Source organism: Amblyraja radiata, chromosome 7 (genome assembly GCF_010909765.2).
Source record: "Amblyraja radiata isolate CabotCenter1 chromosome 7, sAmbRad1.1.pri, whole genome shotgun sequence".
In the NCBI taxonomy this organism is placed as follows: Eukaryota; Metazoa; Chordata; class Chondrichthyes; order Rajiformes; family Rajidae; genus Amblyraja; species Amblyraja radiata.
The window spans coordinates 63,912,853-63,932,577 of NC_045962.1; the positions used below are offsets into that span (position 1 = coordinate 63,912,853).

Sequence of the window (19,725 nt, forward strand, 5' to 3'; positions counted from 1 at the left end):
CATTTGCTAAAATACCAGGACTTGAATTGGAAGAACCTGCACCAGATAATAAACCAGTCACTGTAGGTTCCGTGAGTGAGCTGATTGATGAATTGTCAACAATTCCTCAAAGTATTATAAACTTGCATAACTCAGTTATCTACTTGAGAAGCCTGGCAGAGAGGATACATTCCCTTCCATTCTCTCACTGGAAATTTAGTCTACGACTCAGCCAAGAAAAACAAAGTAAAAAATTCTGTAACAAAACAAAATTCAAAGCCTAAAGTCTCGGGAATCCATACATTCAAAAAAAGTTTGGGGTAATGAAGTTTAGAGATTGAGTGGTAGACGAAATCTGATTGAAAGGTTTTAGTGAGGGGTTGCAGGATAACTACCAATGTCAGTTACAGGATAGTGTCGGGTTGGAGAGAATTGTCAACAATATCAGTCAACACAGGCAACACAAGAAGTTGTTGAATGATCAGCAGTTCAATGTGAATGAGGGTGAAAGAAACAGGGATAGTGCCTCATGAATAAGATGTGCTCAGAGCAAGCTTGAGGGAATTGAGAATAATGCAGAAAATTATGCCAGCCTACTATAGTAAGGACTGTGAACATGTTCAAAGTTTGGCCTTTTCTGCCAGAAAGAAATGGGAAAGTGCCAGGTGCAACTGATTGGATGGCCTTGAACCTAGTAGCAGAGACTGGAATGTAAATACATTCAAAGGTACAAAAGTGTACTGATGTTTTCCCAAATGTACGTTACTGAAAGAAATCAGTTTGCATCAGTTAGGATAGACAGGTTTCTGGCATAGCTGAACCTCACATTAACATTCCTTAAGAGACCCTTAACTAACACCAGCTGCCATCGCTGAAAAAGCCATAAAAATAGCTACAAAAAGCTTAACGTGTCGGAACTGCTCAACAGGAAAATTATGCCTACATCAAACAATCTCAGGTAAAAGACACAAAAGCAATTTGTTTGATGCAGTGTCTAGCAAAGCTTTTACTGGTAGCCAGCAGATCACATGATAACTTATCAATGGTGTCTATCAAATTTCTACCTAATCACTTCTGTATTTCAAAGAATCATACAAGATGGAAACAGGTCCTTTGGCTCATCACATCCATGCCGTGCAAGATTCCAAATGTTCATCCTATTTGCCTGTGTTTAATCCATATTCCTCTAAATCTTTTCCATCCATATAGCTGACCAAATGTCCTTTAAATATTGTTATTGCACCTACCTCAACCATTTTCTCTGGCAGCTCGTTCCATACATATGTGTGAAAAGGTTGCCCCTTGGGTTCCTATTAAATCATTACCCCTCACGTTAAATCCATGCCTTCTCGTTCTGGATTCCCTAATCCAGGGTAAATGGCTGTGTGCATTTACCCTGTCTATGCTCCTCGTGAATTGTTTATACCTGTCTCAGATCACCCCCTCAGCATCCTGTGCTCCTAGACTATCCAATCTCTCTCTATAGCTCAATCCATTGAGTCCTGGTAATACCCATGTAACCTTTTTCTTCACTTTTTCCTCCTTAATGGCATCTTTCCTGAAGCAGGGCGACAAAAACTGAACCCAAAATACAGCATCACCAACATCTTGTACAACTGCAATGTCCAGCTTCAATACTCATTAGCCTTACTGATGAAGGCCACTATGCCAAAAGCCTTCTTCATCATACTGTCTCCATGTAATGCCACTTTCAGGTAACTATATATACTTGTGCACCTCTGTCTCTCTGATCTACAACATTCCCCAACAATTCCTTTTGCCATTCCTTGGCCCACTTGCCCAGCTGATCAAAACCCCATTTTAATTCTTGATACCATCTTCTCTGTCTACAATACAGGTTGAACACCAATTTCATTTTCTGGTCCCCGCTATAATCGGACAAAATTATGCAAACTCAGTTGAAATTTCCTGAGCGGCCTCCCTCCGCAATGTAACCTGAAAGCGAATGCAATTACCTGCCGACCAATCCCTGGCTCCCACCATCTCCCTGGCTGTTTAGAGCTCCGTTCCTGACCCAACTCACAACTCACAAGGTGCACCAGCGAGCTCCTCTCACCTGCTGCTGTTTATTGCTGTCAGTGGTGGCATTACCTTCTCCCCTCTCAACCACTGCCGCCTACTCCTCCAGTGGCTCTGTTCAGTCGACCACTTCTCCTCCTCCTACCGCAAACCCCCACCACCATCGCTGCGTCCTTCTTCTCCCCCAGAGTTGCTGACATACTTCACCTAGGAAGCCCTATGGTAACCGCTCCTAGTTTTAAAGTGAATCAACATAAAGTGCTAGAGTAACTTAGCCGACTGAACCAGTCTGAGGAAGGGTTCCGATGTCATCTATTCTCCAGAGATCCTGACCCGCTGAATTACTCCAGCACTGTGTTCTTTTGTCTTAAACCATCATCTACAATATTGGACACCACTCCCTCCGCTATGGTCCTTTATAATGAGGGTTTACTATAAACAGACCATAGCAGAAGAAGTGATGTCCATTATTGCCGATGACTGCAGATGATGGTTAATAGACAATAAACAACAACAAAACAAAGTCCATCCATGAAAATAAAACAAAATTAATGTTTCTGTCTTTGATCCAAAATGTTAATTCTGATCATTCATTTGCAATGGACCTTGTTGTAACAACACAGGAGGCTGATGTTAAGGGGCAAATATCAACCTCATGACCTATTGGGTAGAGATTGATGCCATAGTTGTTTGGTGGGTGGGGTATACATGGAGAGCCCAATGGAGAACCAACTTGCACAATGGTCACTATGTAGAAGAGGCTGCAGAGCTGGTATTCCCAGTTTTGGATTACACATCCCTGGGAATGATGAAATATCATGTATACCATGTAGGTCTGCTACTGTGCTGCATACATGTGTCGATAAAAATCATTAAAGTATCGCATTAGTATGTAATGCATGTCTTTGGATGTCACCATAATGCCTCCCTGCATTGATAAGTCAGAGACACCCAAGACTATTAAAGACAATCATGGGCTTTTCAATCAAAACAGTAAATTTACTATATTGTTTTTAATGATCAGAGGAATTGCATCGCAGGATCGCAAATGTTGTGCTAAGTTGCCGAATTTCTATGTCACAAAGTCTTCACCTCCACTTGCATGGGTGTCTTGGAGTTGCACCTAATCACTGAAATGCTGTGGATAATTCAGGCCATATTAGGTGATTATGTTTATTTTAGGTGCAAAGTGGATTTAATCCTGACCAAAGATATCTTACCCTGAGAGATCGCTCTGAAAATTGTTTACATGTAAATATGCAACTATGTAAGGCAGGTAACATTTGCAACTCATCTTGTTTGTCCTATGAATAAAATTCTGTGTTGTGTATAGCAATCACCTTCAGTGACCCTTCTCTGCTGTTATACTTGTCTGGTATCTAATTTGTTAATGAAGCACAATTTCCTCTGGTTAACTACTGGGAAAACAGAAGCATTTGGTTTAACTTTGATGTAATTTGCATAGGATGATACCAAATTTTAATCCAAACATCTGATTATTTTTTCAATTGACTTTCTTCAATACAGCCAAAGATTAGATCAAGTAGATTTTAGAGTTTAGATTTGACTGTGCAAATAACAAGTCAACCCCAATGAATGAACCATGATGAACAAAGATAAAACCACAACAATTTCTCCACATTGATACTTAAAACAAAAATATCCATTATACGTCAAAGGTAAAATAGGTCTCAAATTCTTCCCTGATCTGAACCTCTCCAGTTCCAAAATCAAGCAATAAGCTGATCTTGGTAAATATTCAAATGAAAGAATATTGAATTAAAATAAAGCAATTTTTTAAAACTAATTCCATATAACTGACATTGGGACTCAGCAGCTTTAGCAGCTCACATTTGGCTCTGATCTTATAGTCCTGATAAATTGCTTTATGTATCAGATCCACATGGACTTAAGCATCTGTCAACAACACAGTAATTGGCCAAGGATTTATGCTTATAGTTAATTTTTTCCAGCAAAATGGCGTGTGAATGGGGCAAGTCTTTATACAGCTTTTTAATTTTGTGAAACTGCAATTTCTGGCATATATACTGCACTCTACTATTATTCTGTTCAAGGAATTGCAATCATTAAAATATTTTTATGCTTACCATTGGAAATGCTGCAGTCATAGGAGCTGTATTTGGCAAAGCATTGGCAACCCCATGTTGTACAATGTCCACTGTTACTACATGAGTTAGGACAACGGAGAGCTGTAATAATCTCTTTAACACGTGGACCATTTGTTCCGTGGGACCATTTAACCCTATTTTCCAAAAGTTTTCTTTCACATTCATTGTCAAGGAAAGCCCGCATCCCTTCCTCCCAAGCAAGATCATCCTTAAGCTGCAGGTCTGAAATACACAGATTCACAGCCTCAATAAGTCTTCTTCCCAGAAGGTCTTGACACGCTACACCAATAGTGGAGTTTCTTAGGGCGTGTTGGCATACCTCCAGGGCTTTGGCTGATGTCAGTCCACTTGGAGTTGGCCATTTTGGCTGCACGTTAGGTCGATTGCTAGACAAATGGTCTTCTGGGAAAAAGTAATTAAGGCTTTCTAAATCGCTCTGGCTTAGGCTCTGGAATGTGAATGTTGGTAAATACTCGTAGAAAGCCTGCCTTTTCATTCTATCCAGCGTAACCCCTGGTTCAGTAAAATCAATTATGTGTGGCCATCTGGAATATCCCACTGACCGACCAGTAAGTGACTTGACTTTTGTGGTGATTTCTTTGGGGCCATGTGATTGAATATATTTCAGCAAGGCCGTATGTCCAGTTGACCTTTGAGAAGACTGGATTATGTCACGTTTTCTGAACAACGATAGTTCGGGATTGTTTATGTATTCTGCAGTAACATCCAAGAAAGGAATTAATGACGTATAATCCACATTTTCATATGCGTAGCAACGAGACGATGGATGAGAATGGCCATATCCAGAGGCCAACTTGTTCACTGAATGTAGGGACATTGTATATTCTTTCTGGCACTTGCAGTAATTTCTTCTTTTCTTTCTCACAGAGGGGCTCGGTATCTTGTCAAACAAACTTTCCCCTGAATGTATTCTAAAGCAAGCAGACCAAGCAAGTCAGACAATAACAACGATTTTCAAACTACTCTTCTATCTAAATACAAGTGATTTTTTTAAATAAATGATGTTCTAGACATATAACAACATAATTAGTCTGTTACTTTAGATTAAGCTGTAAATTTCTGGGAGGAGAAATCAACTAAACAAGTTTCATGTTAACATGAATTATCAACATTGTTCATTATCAGATTGTCATCGTCATCAAATACTTAAGAAATATAATATTATTTATAATACGGACAGCAAATGAAATGAAAACACTGTAAATATTAAAATTATTTAGTAATTAATAATACAACACAAGAATCATGGAGTCATAGAGGTAGACAGCACAGAAACAGGCCCTACAACCCACCAAGGCTACACCAACCATAACCCATAGCGAGATACATTGAGTATTTCCAGATCTGCCACAAATGATCAAGAAGTAGACAAAGGAAAGGAATTTACACAGAACTTAGTTCCCATTCTTTGCAGTGTGGAAATGATTTGCCCACTCATGCATTCAACTATCATGCTACATCCATTGCTCACCTTTTATTATGGTGCAAGAAGACACAGCCTGACATCACTATCCACCAAATTTTGTTTTGTCAAGGAAGTGACACCTAGCCTAATCCCAACTTCAATGATGGTATCATCACTGTCATTGGAAAACAGAGCAATGACCCAGACAGTGGACGTAATGTGATGGTGTCGCACTCCAGCTGGACACCGAGGAAGTGAAATACACTTTACTTGTAGCAACCTCTGTGTTGACTGTGTGTGTAATCAAATACACCTTGGACCCTGCAATCCTCACAAAGCAGACTGAACACTTTGCTTGATTCTGTTAGGCAAGAGGAAAGGAGATGTACTCCGTTCTCTTGGAATGCAGAGTGTCCTTTATCCAACTCTTGGTGCCAATCTTTATTACACAAGTTTTTTTCTACTCCAGCCTGGATAAGATCTCCACACAAAATCCATGGGTATGGTAATCTCCACAAAGTAGGCATCAATCTGCTCTAAACATGGAGCTCTGAATCCATCCTAATATATTCCATTGACAAATGGTGCTACTCTTTCTTGTTAAGGGGGAATTGCATCTTCAAGACCTTGAGTGTATCTGCTCTCCTGCTGAGGCATTCTTTCCTTCATGTTTCTCTTTTTCCCTTTCTAATAACTCGCTCCCTATTCTACCTGTCCTCTACTTATTCCAATATCCAGGATGCACCTCAAAGGGAATTGATTCACAGGGAACAGCAGATGCTGAAATCCTAAGTAAAACACAAAGTGCAGGAGTAACTTGGTGGGTCAGGCAGCATCTCTGGAGGACATGGATACACAGTGTTTTGATTCTTTCAGTCAATTCTTCAGTTTAGAGAGGGGTCCTGACCCACAATTTTACCCATCTGTGATATCCTGAGGTGCCATGATCTACTTTGTGTTTTACTCATAGGGAATGCATATTAATGCATAGATATCTGAGAGCATCTAGTTTGTGTAAAACATTGACGACAAGACAAGTATCTTCAGCATCTGTACACACTACTTTCTGGGCACTAAAAGTTTTGTAAACAAGGCTAGATTATTACAAATCATTGTTCCATGGTTACTGCAGAAATCAGTATTTCAACAATCCCATTGATGTTACAAGACGATCAGTATGGTGTGGGTTTGAAGCTTTCTCCTTGTTACTGAATAAATATTCAGCTGTCCAGGATTATGATGAGTGTTTGCTGGAGCTCATTCACTCAAGCCACTCATTCACTCAGAATGATGACATGATCTGTCTGCTCTGTACATTTCTGCTGGGGCATTAACTTTGCTAATGACCTCCCAAAAAGCCACCCATTGCTCAATATATCGGGAACAATTTGGCAGTCTTAGTACTGAAGGAATTAATGCCATGGGGCCGAACATTGTGCCTTCTGCAAATTAATCAAAATTTGAGACACAAAACATTACAATTTCATTAAAAAACAAGGGATTTTGTTTAAGCAAACAATTTTAAAGTAAAATAAATAGGGCAGCACAGTGGTGCAGCAAATAAAGCTGCTGCATCACAGCACCAGATCCTGACCACAGATGATGTCTTTGTGGTTTGCATGTTCTCCGTGTGACTGTGTGGCCTACCACCAGGTGCTACGGTTTCCTCCCACATTCCAAAGATGTACATCCCAAAGATGTGCAGGGGTATGTAGGTTAATTGGCTTCTGTAAAATTGCCTCATGAGAAGATGGAAAAACAGAAAGGGTGTAATGGGTGATCGATGGTCGGCCTACACTCAGCAGACAGAAATGCCAGTTTCCGCACGTATCTCTAAACTAGGTGGAACTCAGACCTGATAAGCTGAATCCCAGGGGGGGGGGGGGGGGGGTGGGGATGGGACACACACGTCCCTCCCATGTTTTGAGAGGTGGGGGACAATCATTCCGTGGGAGTGGGGGTGTCACTGTTAAGCGCTTGTTAAATGTCACTATTAACATCGTATTAACATCGATGTGTCACCAATTGTGTTTTGATCTTCAAATATTACTGAAGGTATTCAAGGAGAATTTCTTACAGCTGTCTGATGTGGGTACATTTACCATTTGAGCTAATTGGATGTATTGGTGGATGGGAAAGATTTGAACGGGTATCGGATTTAAATGGGTCAGGTCATTCCTAATAAGGTCATTCCGAATAACTAAATATTCCAGGATTTCGTTGCTTCAGGTGTGATAGAATTGGAGGGGCAAGAGGTGGAGGTGTTGCATTGCTTGTCAGGGAAGATATTACAGCAGTGCTTTGGCAGGATAGATTAGAGGTCTCGTCTAGGGAGGCTATTTGGGTGGAACACAGAAGTGGGAAAGGTGTAGCAACACGTATAGGGGTGTATTATAGACCGCCAAATGGGGAGCGAGAATTGGAAGAGCAAATATGTAAGGAGATAGCAGATATTAGTAGTAAGCACAAGGTGGTGATTGTGAGAGATTTCAATTTTCCACACATAGACTGGGAAACACATTCTGTAAATGGGCTGGATGGTTTGGAGTTTGTAAAATGTGTGCAGGATAGTTTTTTGCAGTAATACATAGAGGTGCCTACTAGAGAAGGGGCAGTGCTGGACCTCCTGTTAGGAAATGAGACAGGTCAGGTGGCGGAGGTATGCGTTGGGGAGCACTTCGGGTCCAGTGATCACAATACCATTAGTTTCAATATAATTATGGAGAGGGCCAGAACTGGACCTAGGGTTGAGATTTTTGATTGGAGAAAGGCTAACTTTGATGAGATGCGTAAGGATATAAAAAGAGTGACTTGGGACATTTTGTTTTATGGGAAGGATGTAGAAGAGAAATGGAGGACATTTAAAGCAAAGAAATGCAATGGGCTGACGTGTAGTATGCTACGGAGGGGATCCTGGGCATTTTTCCCCGCCCATTTTAGTAACCGGAGCCTACCTGACCCGACCCGACTCGCAGTGTAATCAACGTTGCGGGGCAACAGTTTGTGTGTGTGATATAGGGTTAGATTCATAATTCTGTCAGTTCATACTTCTGTAAATTCTTGTCAAGAATAAAATTTGACTCTGGTAATTGTCTTTTTTAATGTTTTTTAAATCATTTCTTTTTAAATGGCTCACAAGTAGTGTTTGAGTTGATTTTGTAGTAACCGGAACCTACCCAACCTGACCCGACCCCCAGGGTAATTAACATTGTGGGGGAACAGTTTTTGTGTGTGATATAGGGTTAGATTCATAATTCTGTTAGATCATGCTTCTGTTAATTCTTGTTAAAGAATAAAATGTTTATAAACACACATACATGAATGTGATATAAATGTATATAATCATATAACACACACAATTATATTTCTTCTGATTTTTATATCCAATGATGAACTTTATTTCAGACTAGACAAGGGACATTAAATAAGAAACATTGTAAACCTCCCCGCAACTTCACACACACTAGGCCCTATCCCATCCCTCACCTCCCCCCACACTGCAATGTCTCCCCCCTATGCCCCTCTCCCCGCTGCCCCGGGCCACGCACCACCCTCTCCCCGCTGCCCCGGGCCGCACACCCCTTCTCCCCGGGCCGCACACCCCCTCTCCCCGGGCCGCCAACCCTTCTCCCCGCTGCCCCGGGCCGCGCACCTCCAGGGCCGAGCACGGGCTGGTTGCTAAAATGGATCTTATAATCACCCATGAATCTGCCCATGACCGTACTATGCGTTTGCGTGAGAGTAAGCCATCTTGCTCTGCTATAGGATCTTTGAAGGGGAAATTTTAAGAGTACAGAATCTTTATGTCCCTGTTCGGTTGAAAGGAAATAGTAAAAAATTGGAAAGAGCCATGGTTTTCAAGGGAAATTGGACACGGTTCGGAAAAAGAGTGAGATCTACAATAATTATAGGCAGCATGGAGTAAATGAGGTGCTTGAGGAGTATAAAGAATGTAAAAAGAATCTTAAAAAAGAAATTAGATAAGCTAAAAGAAGATATGAGGTTGCTTTGGCAAGTAAGGTGAAAGTAAATCCAAAGGGTTTCCACAGCTATATTAATAGCAAAAGGATAACGAGGGATAAAATTGGTCCATTAGAGAGACAGAGTGGACAGCTATCTGCAGAGCCAAAAGAGATGGGGGAGATATTGAACAATTTATTTTCTACGGTATTCACCAAGGAGAAGGATATTGAATTATGTGAGGTAAGGGAAACAAGTAGAGTAGCTATGGAAACTATGAGATTCAAAGAAGAAGTAGTACTGACACTTTTGAAAAATATAAAAGTGGATAAGTCTCCAGGTTCTGACATGATATTCCCATGGATATTGAGGGAAGTTAGTGTAGAAATAGCAGGGGCTATGACAGAAATATTTCAAATGTCATTAGAAATGGGAATAATACCGGAGGATTGGCGTACTGCGCATGTTGTTCCATTGTTTAAAAAGGGTTCTAAGAGTAAACCTAGCAATTATAGATCTGTTAGTTTGACGTCGGTGGTGGGCAAATTAATGGAAAGGATACTTAGAGATAATATATATAAGCATCTGGATAAACAGAGTCTGATTAGGAACAGTCAACATGGATTTGTACCTGGAAGGTCATGTTTGACTAATCTTCTGGAATTTTCTGAAGAGGTTACTAGGGAAATTGATGAGGGTAAAGCAGTAGATGTTGTCTATATGGACTTTAGTAAGGCCTTTGACAAGGTTCCTCATGGAAGGTTGGTTAAGAAGATTCAATTGTTGGGTATTAATGGTGGAGTAGCAAGATGGATTCAACAGTGGCTGAATGGGAGATGCCAGAGAGTAATGGTGGATGGCTGTTTGTCAGGTTGGAGGCCGGTGACTAGTGGGGTGCCTCAGGGATCTGTGTTGGGTCCACTGTTGTTTGTCGTGTACATCAATGATCTGGATGATGGTGTGATAAATTGGATTAGTAAGTATGCAGATGATACTAAGATAGGTGGTGTTGTGGATAATGAAGTAGATTTCCAAAGTCTACAGAGAGATTTAGGCCATTTGGAAGAATGGGCTGAAAGATGGCAGATGGAGTTTAATGCTGATAAGTGCGAGGTGCTACATCTTGGCAGGACAAATCAAAATAGGACTACATGGTAAATGGCAGCAAATTGAAGAATGCAGTTGAACAGAGGGATCTAGGAATAATTGTGCCTAGTTCCCTGAAGGTGGAATCTCATGTAGATAGGGTGGTAAAGAAAGCTTTTGGTGTGCTAGCCTTTATAAATCAGAGCATTGAGTATAGAAGTTGGGATGTAATGTTAAAATTGTACAAGGCATTGGTGAGACCAATTCTGGAGTATGGTGTACAATTTTGGTCGCCCAATTATAGGAAGGATGTCAACAAAATAGAGAGAGTACAGAGGAGATTTACTAGAATGTTGCCTGGGTTTCAGCAACTAAGTTACAGAGAAAGGTTGAACAAGTTAGGTCTTTATTCTTTGGAGCGCAGAAGGTTAAGGGGGGACTTGATAGAGGTCTTTAAAATGATGAGAGGGATAGACAGAGTTGACGTGGATAAGCTTTTCCCATTGAGAGTAGGGAAGATTCAAACAGGAGGACATGACTTCAGAATTAAGGGACAAAAGTTTAGGGGTAACATGAGGGGGAACTTCTTTACTCAGAGAGTGGTAGCTGTGTGGAATGAGCTTCCAGTGGAAGTGGTGGAGGCAGGTTCGATTTTATCATTTAAAAATAAATTGGATAGGTATATGGATGGGAAAGGAATGGAGGGTTATGGTCTGAGTGCAGGTAGATAGGACTAGGGGAAAATAAGTGTTCAGCACGGACTTGTAGGGCCGAGATGGCCTGTTTCCGTGCTGTAATTGTTATATGGTTATATTAAGGGCTCCGGTCGAACGGGTTTCCTGGCTGGCTTGCGGGCAAGTCCCTCATTCACGGTCACTCACGTTATTTAGTATTTTTTTCCCATCTCTCTCTCTCTCTCTCTCTCTCTCTCTCTCTCTCTCTCTTCCCCCTCCAAGGTTTGTACTTCTGTTTGCCTTTATTTGCTTCAGTTTTATTTGTTTAAGTGTTATTTATCATATTGTACCTTTTGAAAGATTCAAGTGGGTATCGACGTTTTCTAAGGGCTAAATCAGCCCGTGCCTGGGGCCTTTCATCACCCGCGTGGCTTAAAATCAAACTGTTGCATCGAGGCGATCGAGACTACCAATGTTGAAGCCCCCACCGGCCAATTTTAAGCCGCGCCGGGCGATGAAAGGCCCTGCGAATGGGCCGATTCAAACCCCACGATTCGGGGCGGACGAAGCTGCTATTGCTGGAGTTCAGAGTCGATCACCAACCAGGTCAGCTCCCGATGTTACCGTCCACAGGGCCCACAGCTAAAACTTCCAAAGCCTTGCGCGTGTGTGTGCATGCGCGTGCACGCGTCCACCAAGAAATTGTTTCCCCCTTCAAATCGTTTTGATAGCGATTTCTGACCCTGCTAGCAGTGACAAAGTGAAGACATGCTTCACCTGCAAATTTGTCACAAGTTGTATGATCTATTACTCTGAACAGTTTGAATTTAAATTTATGCACCATGTAGCTTTTTTTACATTTAATATTTTAAAAGCAAATATCACACTTTTTTGTTCTAATGCATACCTCCATTCCTCGATGAAATCATTGGGGTCATTATTCCAATGGGCAGCTGTCATTGGATTCCCATCTGCACTATGGAAGTCATTATTACTATTTCGATCAAATATCCCACAGAGACCTCTAGTGTTGTTAAAATCAACGCTGGGTGCCCGCACTGTTATGCTCATTCCCCAGTCGCTCACATCTGCACGGATAAATGCCCCCGATGGAAACATGATCTGTGGAAACATATACCAGCAAAAGCTAGTTTGCACAATGATAAAGTAATTCACTGCTTTCAATACATTGGGTTATTATTTTACAAACATAGAAAATAGGTGCAGGAGTAGGCCATTCTGCCCTTTGAGCAGCACTGCCATTCAACATGATCATGGCTGATCATCCAAAATCAGTACCCCGTTCCTGCTTTCTCCCCGTTTCCCTTGTTTCCGTTAGCCCTAAGTGCTATATCTAACTCTCTCTTGAAAACATACAGTGAATTGGTCTCCACTGTCTTCTGTTGCAGAGAATTCCACAGATTCACAACTCTAGGTGAAAAACTTTTTCCTCATCTCAGTCCTAATTGGTCTACCCTTTATTCTTACACTGTGACCCCTGATTCTAGACTCCCCCAACATCTGGAACATTTTTCCTGCATCTAGCCTGTCCAATCCCTTAAGAATGTTATATGTTTCTATAAGATCCCCTCTCATCGTTCGAAATTCCAGTAAATATAAGCCCAGTCAGTCGATCCATTCTTTCATCATATTTCAGTCCTGCCATCCCAGAAATTAACCTGGTGAACCTAAACTGCACTCCCTCAATAGCAAGTCCTTCCTCAAATTAAGAGACCAAAACTGCACAAAATGTTTTAGGTTACCATTCAAAATGTGAATTAAATCTAGAAGATAGGGATATATCACAATGAAGTGAGCGTTCTTCCTGAGTACATTATAAATGTACAAACTAAAATAGAGTTCAATGTGTACACCAGTGTATTTCCACAAATAGGGATAACAAAACGCAAGGATTCTAAATTTAACTCTTTATATTACTTTTATTCCATCAACTTCATCTCTGATAATGTCAAATCTTCAGCATTAGATTATTATGGGAATTTCTGTGCATTGATAAAGATGGTAATTTCTGTAATGCACTTGTCAGTCAGCAATTTACATCCCAAGAATACTACCTTCACCATGGGATTGCTAACATTTAAAAAAAAAGTGTAGGGCAGGATGAGTCAGTGATAAATGATCCCGATATATCTCTCCAGATACTCAACAACTAAACCACTACAGGCTTAAAATTAATGCCTTATGGCCACTGAATACAATGCGGATAAATGGGACGATATCTTTGCAATCAATCTGTGAAAACATTATTTACTTGGTAATGCGAGCTATCTGTTAAAAACAGAAGATAATGTTTTGGACAATCACAAAAAGCTGGAGTAACTCAGCGGGTCTGGAGTAACTCGGCGGGTCAGACAGCATCTCTGGAGAAAAGGAATAGGTGACGTTTCGTGTTGAGACCCCTCTTCAGAAGAAGGGTCTTGACCCGAAACATCATCTATTCCTTTTCTTCAGATATGCTGTCTGACCCGCTGAGTTACTCCAGCTATTTGTGTCTACCTTCGGTTTAAACCAGCATCTGCAGTTCCTTCCTACACTCTTGAATAATTAGGTGTGTACGGAAATAGAATCACTGACCAAATGTTATGACTTAAACTGTAATCTAGCTCACTTCTAATTAAAAAAATAGCTATCAGGATGAACAGTCGACAATCATTTCAGAAAGTACCCACAGTGATTTTCTTCCCCTGGTGTGCATCCATTATTTTGACGTGATGAGGTTCTGTTCCACTGCTTTTGACTGATAAACGAGGCCGAGTCTCCTGAAACTGCCCATTGCACATATCAAATGCAATGATATCATCGCCTTCCCTGGCAACGACTCCACAGTTACAGGACACAGCATAATACCGACTGCCACAGTCCCACTGCCGGACGTGAACCTCAAATTCTCGCAAAAGGCTTTTATACATCACAAAAGTGCCTGTTTTCTGGTTGTCATAACCTCTGAAATAAAATAACATCAATTTGTTAGCTGACTGGAAGATGCTTAGAATGAATATCATTTAACAAACAGAAAACACGATGAGGTAGAACACACTCTAATATAATGCTTTTAGAGTGTGTCAGCAATCCGTAGATTATCAAAAGGAGCACGAAATCAAAAATACTGCGGATCATAAAATTTTGAAATGGGAAGAAAATTTGTTAAAGAAGCCCGAAATAAAACATTGCAAACATATGTATAATGCATGCATCGTACAATAAAATAAAGTGTGAAAGGAACACAACATTTCAGAGCAATGGCTGAAATGGAAAAATAACAGGCATAAATTGAAATGTTTTAAAGGAACGCCCAGCCTAAAGATGCTTGTTCACCAAAGCCTTTGTAGAAATTAAAGCCTTATCAATAACTTTTTTAAACTATTATGGTTTTAGATTAATGGATCAATCATTATATCTGGAAACATGATTTGAAAGAAGTGGATAGCAGGTTTCACATTGCCTTTGATAATGCCTCCTTCGTTCCCAGTCAGGCCACTTGTAAACTGGAGGATCAACACATATTCTGCCTGGGTAGCTTACAACCCAATGGGTACGTACAATGAATTTTCAAATTTTAAGTGGCTAACCAACAACAGCCTCCTCCCCCCTCCCCATTCTCTCCCAAAAACCTTTCCTCATCTTTCTTCCCCTATCGCCTACAACCCCCTTGCCCTGAAACCTCGCCCTTCCATCTTTTACTATTTATAATGGAGAAGCAATTCCCTCCCTTCCCTCCCCTTCCACCTTCCACCATTTACAATGGAGAAACAATTCACAAATTTCTATCCCCGATCTTAACAATTCGTAACTCTTTATCCTTTTGGCTGCCTCCTTTGTCCAACAATCTTCCCATCAAATAACCCCCTTGCCTGTGTTCACCTATTACCGGCCACGCTCTGTCCTGACCCTCTCTCTTTCTTTCTCAACCTCCTACAATCTGTCTGAAGAATGGTTCTGACCTGAAACATCACCAATCCATGTTCTCCAAGGACGCTGCCTGACCCGCTGAGTTATTCCAGCATTTTGTGTCAATCTTTTGTAGCAGGTCTATTAGATATCTGGTTGCCACCATGCCTTTGTTCTTTCTGATTAAATACAGTTGTTGCAGCCAATTTCCATCAGGCTCACGAGGATAACTTATGTTTTAACATTTAATTGAATAAACAGCTTTTTCTTTTAACCATCTGGTAAGTGCTGAATTTAGATTTGTGTCATTATAGTGACCAAATAAAATGTGTTGGCATTAATTCTAAGCCAACATTATTTTGAGAAGTTATTTTCCTTCATAATACACCAAGATTGCCATTGCACCACACTGATTATCTCAGGCTTAAAACTTCACAGCACATGCAATATGCTCCATTTCAAGCTGATCGCCCCTCAGAACATTGAATTGCATGTGTGCTAACATAGATTCTCACCACAATGTTATTCTCTGATTACATTTTAACATGAACAATTTATCCATGGAAATTTTACATTTTGTGCTCTATTTTAAACCTATTTATATTCCACAATCTCCACATGAAAGAAAACTTCAACAGAACATATAACCATATAACAATTACAGCACGGAAACAGGCCATCTCGGCCCTTCTAGTCCGTGCCAAACACGTATTCTCCCCTAGTCCCATCTACCTGCACTCAGACCATAACCCTCCATTCCTTTCCCGTCCATATAACTATCCAATTTATTTTTAAATGATAAAATCGAACCTGCCTCCACCACCTTCACTGGAAGCTAATTCCACACAGCTACCACTCTCTGAGTAAAGAAGTTCCCCCTCATGTTACCCCTAAACTTCTGTCCCTTAATTCTCAAGTCATGTCCCCTTGTTTGAATCTTCCCTACTCTCAGTGGGAAAAGCTTATCCACGTCAACTCTGTCTATCCCTCTCATCGTTTTAAAGACCTCTATCTTTTTACAAATTTTTTTCTCAGTTGTCATTATCCCTACTCCTACCCTAGATCCATAGCCAGACAAATTCATCTAGGCCAGGTTCTGTGGACAGATTGGACACCATTCCAGTTCACACTGACAACATTTCAGCTCTTCTCCTTATATTCATTCTAGTATCTTTTTCTCATTTCCTGCTTCTCTCTTTCTTGTCATTGCAAAATGTAACTTCATTAAATTTCACTTTGGACAGCATTTCAGAGCCTCTCTCTGTTTCTTAGTGTACACTCCAGTTTGCATCCTTCCGTCTGATATATTTTCTACATCTTTCCATGTTACACCAAAATATCTATCCCCAATGACGACAAGTGTAACCCTTACCACACAGTTCAGTGCTGAGAAAACTTTGATTCCTGCCAGATTACTTTTGCTTTAAAAGGCACAGGACAAAGTTTTTCTCTATTTCAGTATCCTTTTCCCTCATCAGAATTTAGTCCCTCGTTCCACTGATCCTTTCCTTTTCTTAACACTAAATACCTTAGGTTTAGGATGATACTAGAACCTCCTCTGGGTCCAGTATGCAAAGAGTTGCCACACTCTGCCACCCTCTTGGGATAGTCATAGAATGATATAGCGTTGAAACAGGCCCTTCGACCCAATTTGCCCACACCAATCAACATGTACCATGTGCATTATTCCGGCCTGCCCACATTTGGTCCATATCCCTCCAAACTTGTCCTATCCATGTACTTGCCTTTAGACGTTAAGAGATACAGCATGGAAACAGGCCCTTCAGCATGACGACCAGCAATCCCCATACACAATCTTACTGAAGCCAATTAACCTACTTCCAAATGCTTGCTCTGATCCTTTCCTTCATTAGCTCATTTCTTTCTGGCCCACTACTCAACTGCATGAACCATATATACAAGTGCCTTGGCAGGCTGTCTCTACATGTACAAGTTTATTAGTATAAAGTTTTGCAACTGGGCTTCTGGCAGTGGGACTTGGGCTGTCAGCCCTAAAAGTCCCGACAACAGTGCTGGCAGAGGCTTTTGAACAATTTCCAATTGTGTCTGCTGATTAGACAGATTTATAAACAATTCAAATAGGCTTAATAATGAAGAACAAAATTTTTTTTCATTTACTTTAAAAAACCCATCTTGACATGGAAATTAATTTAATCCATAACGATATAAAATAGAAAAAAACACATTCAGAGTCGGTGTAAAGCTGAGGGACCAGGTGCTAAGTGCATTCAGTCCTGCAGTTGAGTGTATCAGGACTCTGTCCATGGATTTAGTGGTGAAGCCAGCGATGGTGGAGGAGATCAGATGAACCAGTGTCTGATGTCTAAACCTTTTCTGACAACTGTTTTTCTATGCATAGGTGAATATGTTGGGAGACAAGCCTGGCATTGAGGGAGTAGCAAGGAATATGTGGTACTACTCCCCAGAAATGAGTGTAATCCATCCAATCTCACTTTCTTCTATGTCATTCATATAACTCCATCTAAAATCTGTACCCCTAATCTGGTATAGAAATTTTAAAATGCCTCCTTATACACTTATGCCTCCTTATGCATATGTGCACCCACACTCACGTACAAATGCCATCATAAAATGTCACCTATGACGTATCCACTTTCTTTGATATCAGTCCAATTATTACCAAGGGAAATGTTACCTAACGGTGTTGCACTTTGAACTAGATTATTTATCATTTTTGGAGTTTATTCTGATTCATTATGTAAGAATTCAACAACCACACACTAATGAAGTAATATAAGCATCTTAAAAGTTGAAAGTTTAGGTGAGAGAAATATGACGACAGAATGAGCATAGTTTCAAAGATTTTGAGCTCTATGCATGAAGTCGTCAGCCTAAACTGATCTGTCACGTAAATGCACAATGCATCATGTTAAGGTTTTAATTTAAACACATGCTCATGGAACGGTGTATGCTAGAACAACTAATGAGTGTATACCTGTACGTTTATAAGTGTACGAGTGTCAGAGGTTATGGGGAAAAGGCAGGAGAATGGGGTTAGGAGGGAGGGATAGATCAGCCATGATTGAATGGTGGCGTAGACTTGATGGGCCAAATGGCCTAATTCTGCTCCTATCACATGATCTCATGATCTTATGACCCCTCATTATCATAATGGCAAATCTATGGATTGTTTATCTTGCAGAAGCTTCAAAAAGAAACTTGACATACGGCTCATGACGGAACAAAATGCTTCTTCACCCCATAAAACACACTTTATGAATCCTGTGCAGTATGAGAGTTCATTCTGACCAAGTATCCCATAAACAACATGCCCGTTCCCAGGCTTTGATGTTGTAAAATGTCAAACGTCACTCTGTGAAAGCAGCTTTGAACACCTGCTGAGCTTTCAAGGCAGCTGTGCCAAATAATATTATCTTAATGCAAATTTAAACATCCAAGTCATTTTTGGAACAACTCAAGCCAATTACCTCACAATGGCACAGAGGCAATAAACCAGGTATTTAGTGAAAGGGGAAATAAAGATATTGCCAAGGAAACTGGCATGATATTATGGGTTTAGGGGCTTAGATTGGTCCTCAAATTAAACCAGATTTTTTTCAGTGTTTCTTTTACTTTCCTTTTACTATCACACCTTGATTTAAAAACATCTGCAAACAGGTTCCAGTGTTACGGGAGACATAAAAGAATGCAGACAATTAATGATGACACTTGTGGATAGTTAATTCAGGCACAAAATCTAGGCAGCAAATGTACCTTCACATCTGCCGAGGACAAATGGTCAAATAATGAAACAGATAAATCTACAACTTAACTCCATACACAAGCCTTCTTTGGTTTTCAAGTATAGAGAAAAACAAGATAAATTCACAGCAGTTGAATGCAAACCTTTAAATGTAATCATACTAACTATCTTTAAAACGCACAAAGTTGCAACTCGGTGTGTCGAGGCCATACTAAAGATATCCATGGCATCATGGGATAATCTTTCTTAGAAATCCTCAAGCAAGAATATAAGGGATAGGAGCACATTATTCAGCTGCTTTACTCAGCACACTGTATAGGGGTGCATACAAGGGCACAAAGTGTTGGTGTACCTCAAGGGGTCAAGCAGCATCTCCAGAGAACTGTTCGATGTTCTCCAGGGTTAAAGGTCTTTATTCTTTGGAGCGCAGAAGGTTAAGGGGGGACTTGATAGAGGTCTTTAAAATTATGAGAGGGATAGACAGAGTTGACGTGGATACGCTTTTTCCATTGAGAGTAGGGAAGATTCAAACAAGAGGACATGATTTGAAAATTAATGGACAAAAGTTTAGGGGTAACATGAGGGGGAACTTCTTTACTCAGAGAGTGGTAGCTGTGTGGAATGAGCTTCCAGTGGAAGTGGTGAAGGCAGGTTCGTTTTTATAATTTAAAAATAAATTGGATGGGAATATGGACGGGAAAGGAATGGAGGGTTATGGTCTGAATGCAGGTAGATGGGACTATGGAATTGTTCGGCACGGACTAGAAGGTCCGAGGT

The 19,725-nt window shown here is 40.6% G+C and overlaps 1 protein-coding gene across 3 annotated transcripts in view; it reads right to left on the reverse strand.

Annotated features, from left to right (window-relative positions):
* The window catches only part of LOC116975511 (von Willebrand factor D and EGF domain-containing protein-like), a 244,904-nt gene that overhangs the window by 158,017 nt on the left and 67,162 nt on the right, over positions 1 to 19,725 (reverse strand). For all 3 annotated transcript variants that reach the window (XR_004412640.1, XM_033024697.1, XM_033024696.1), the window contains exons 10-12: positions 13,985 to 14,258; positions 12,202 to 12,416; positions 4,128 to 5,080 (exon numbers count right to left, since the gene is read on the reverse strand). Coding sequence is in view for 2 of the 3 variants with exons in the window: in XM_033024697.1 (XP_032880588.1) it covers positions 4,128 to 5,080; positions 12,202 to 12,416; positions 13,985 to 14,258 (1,442 nt within the window). In the remaining variant the exon portion in view is untranslated. The remainder of the gene's footprint in view (positions 1 to 4,127; positions 5,081 to 12,201; positions 12,417 to 13,984; positions 14,259 to 19,725) is intronic.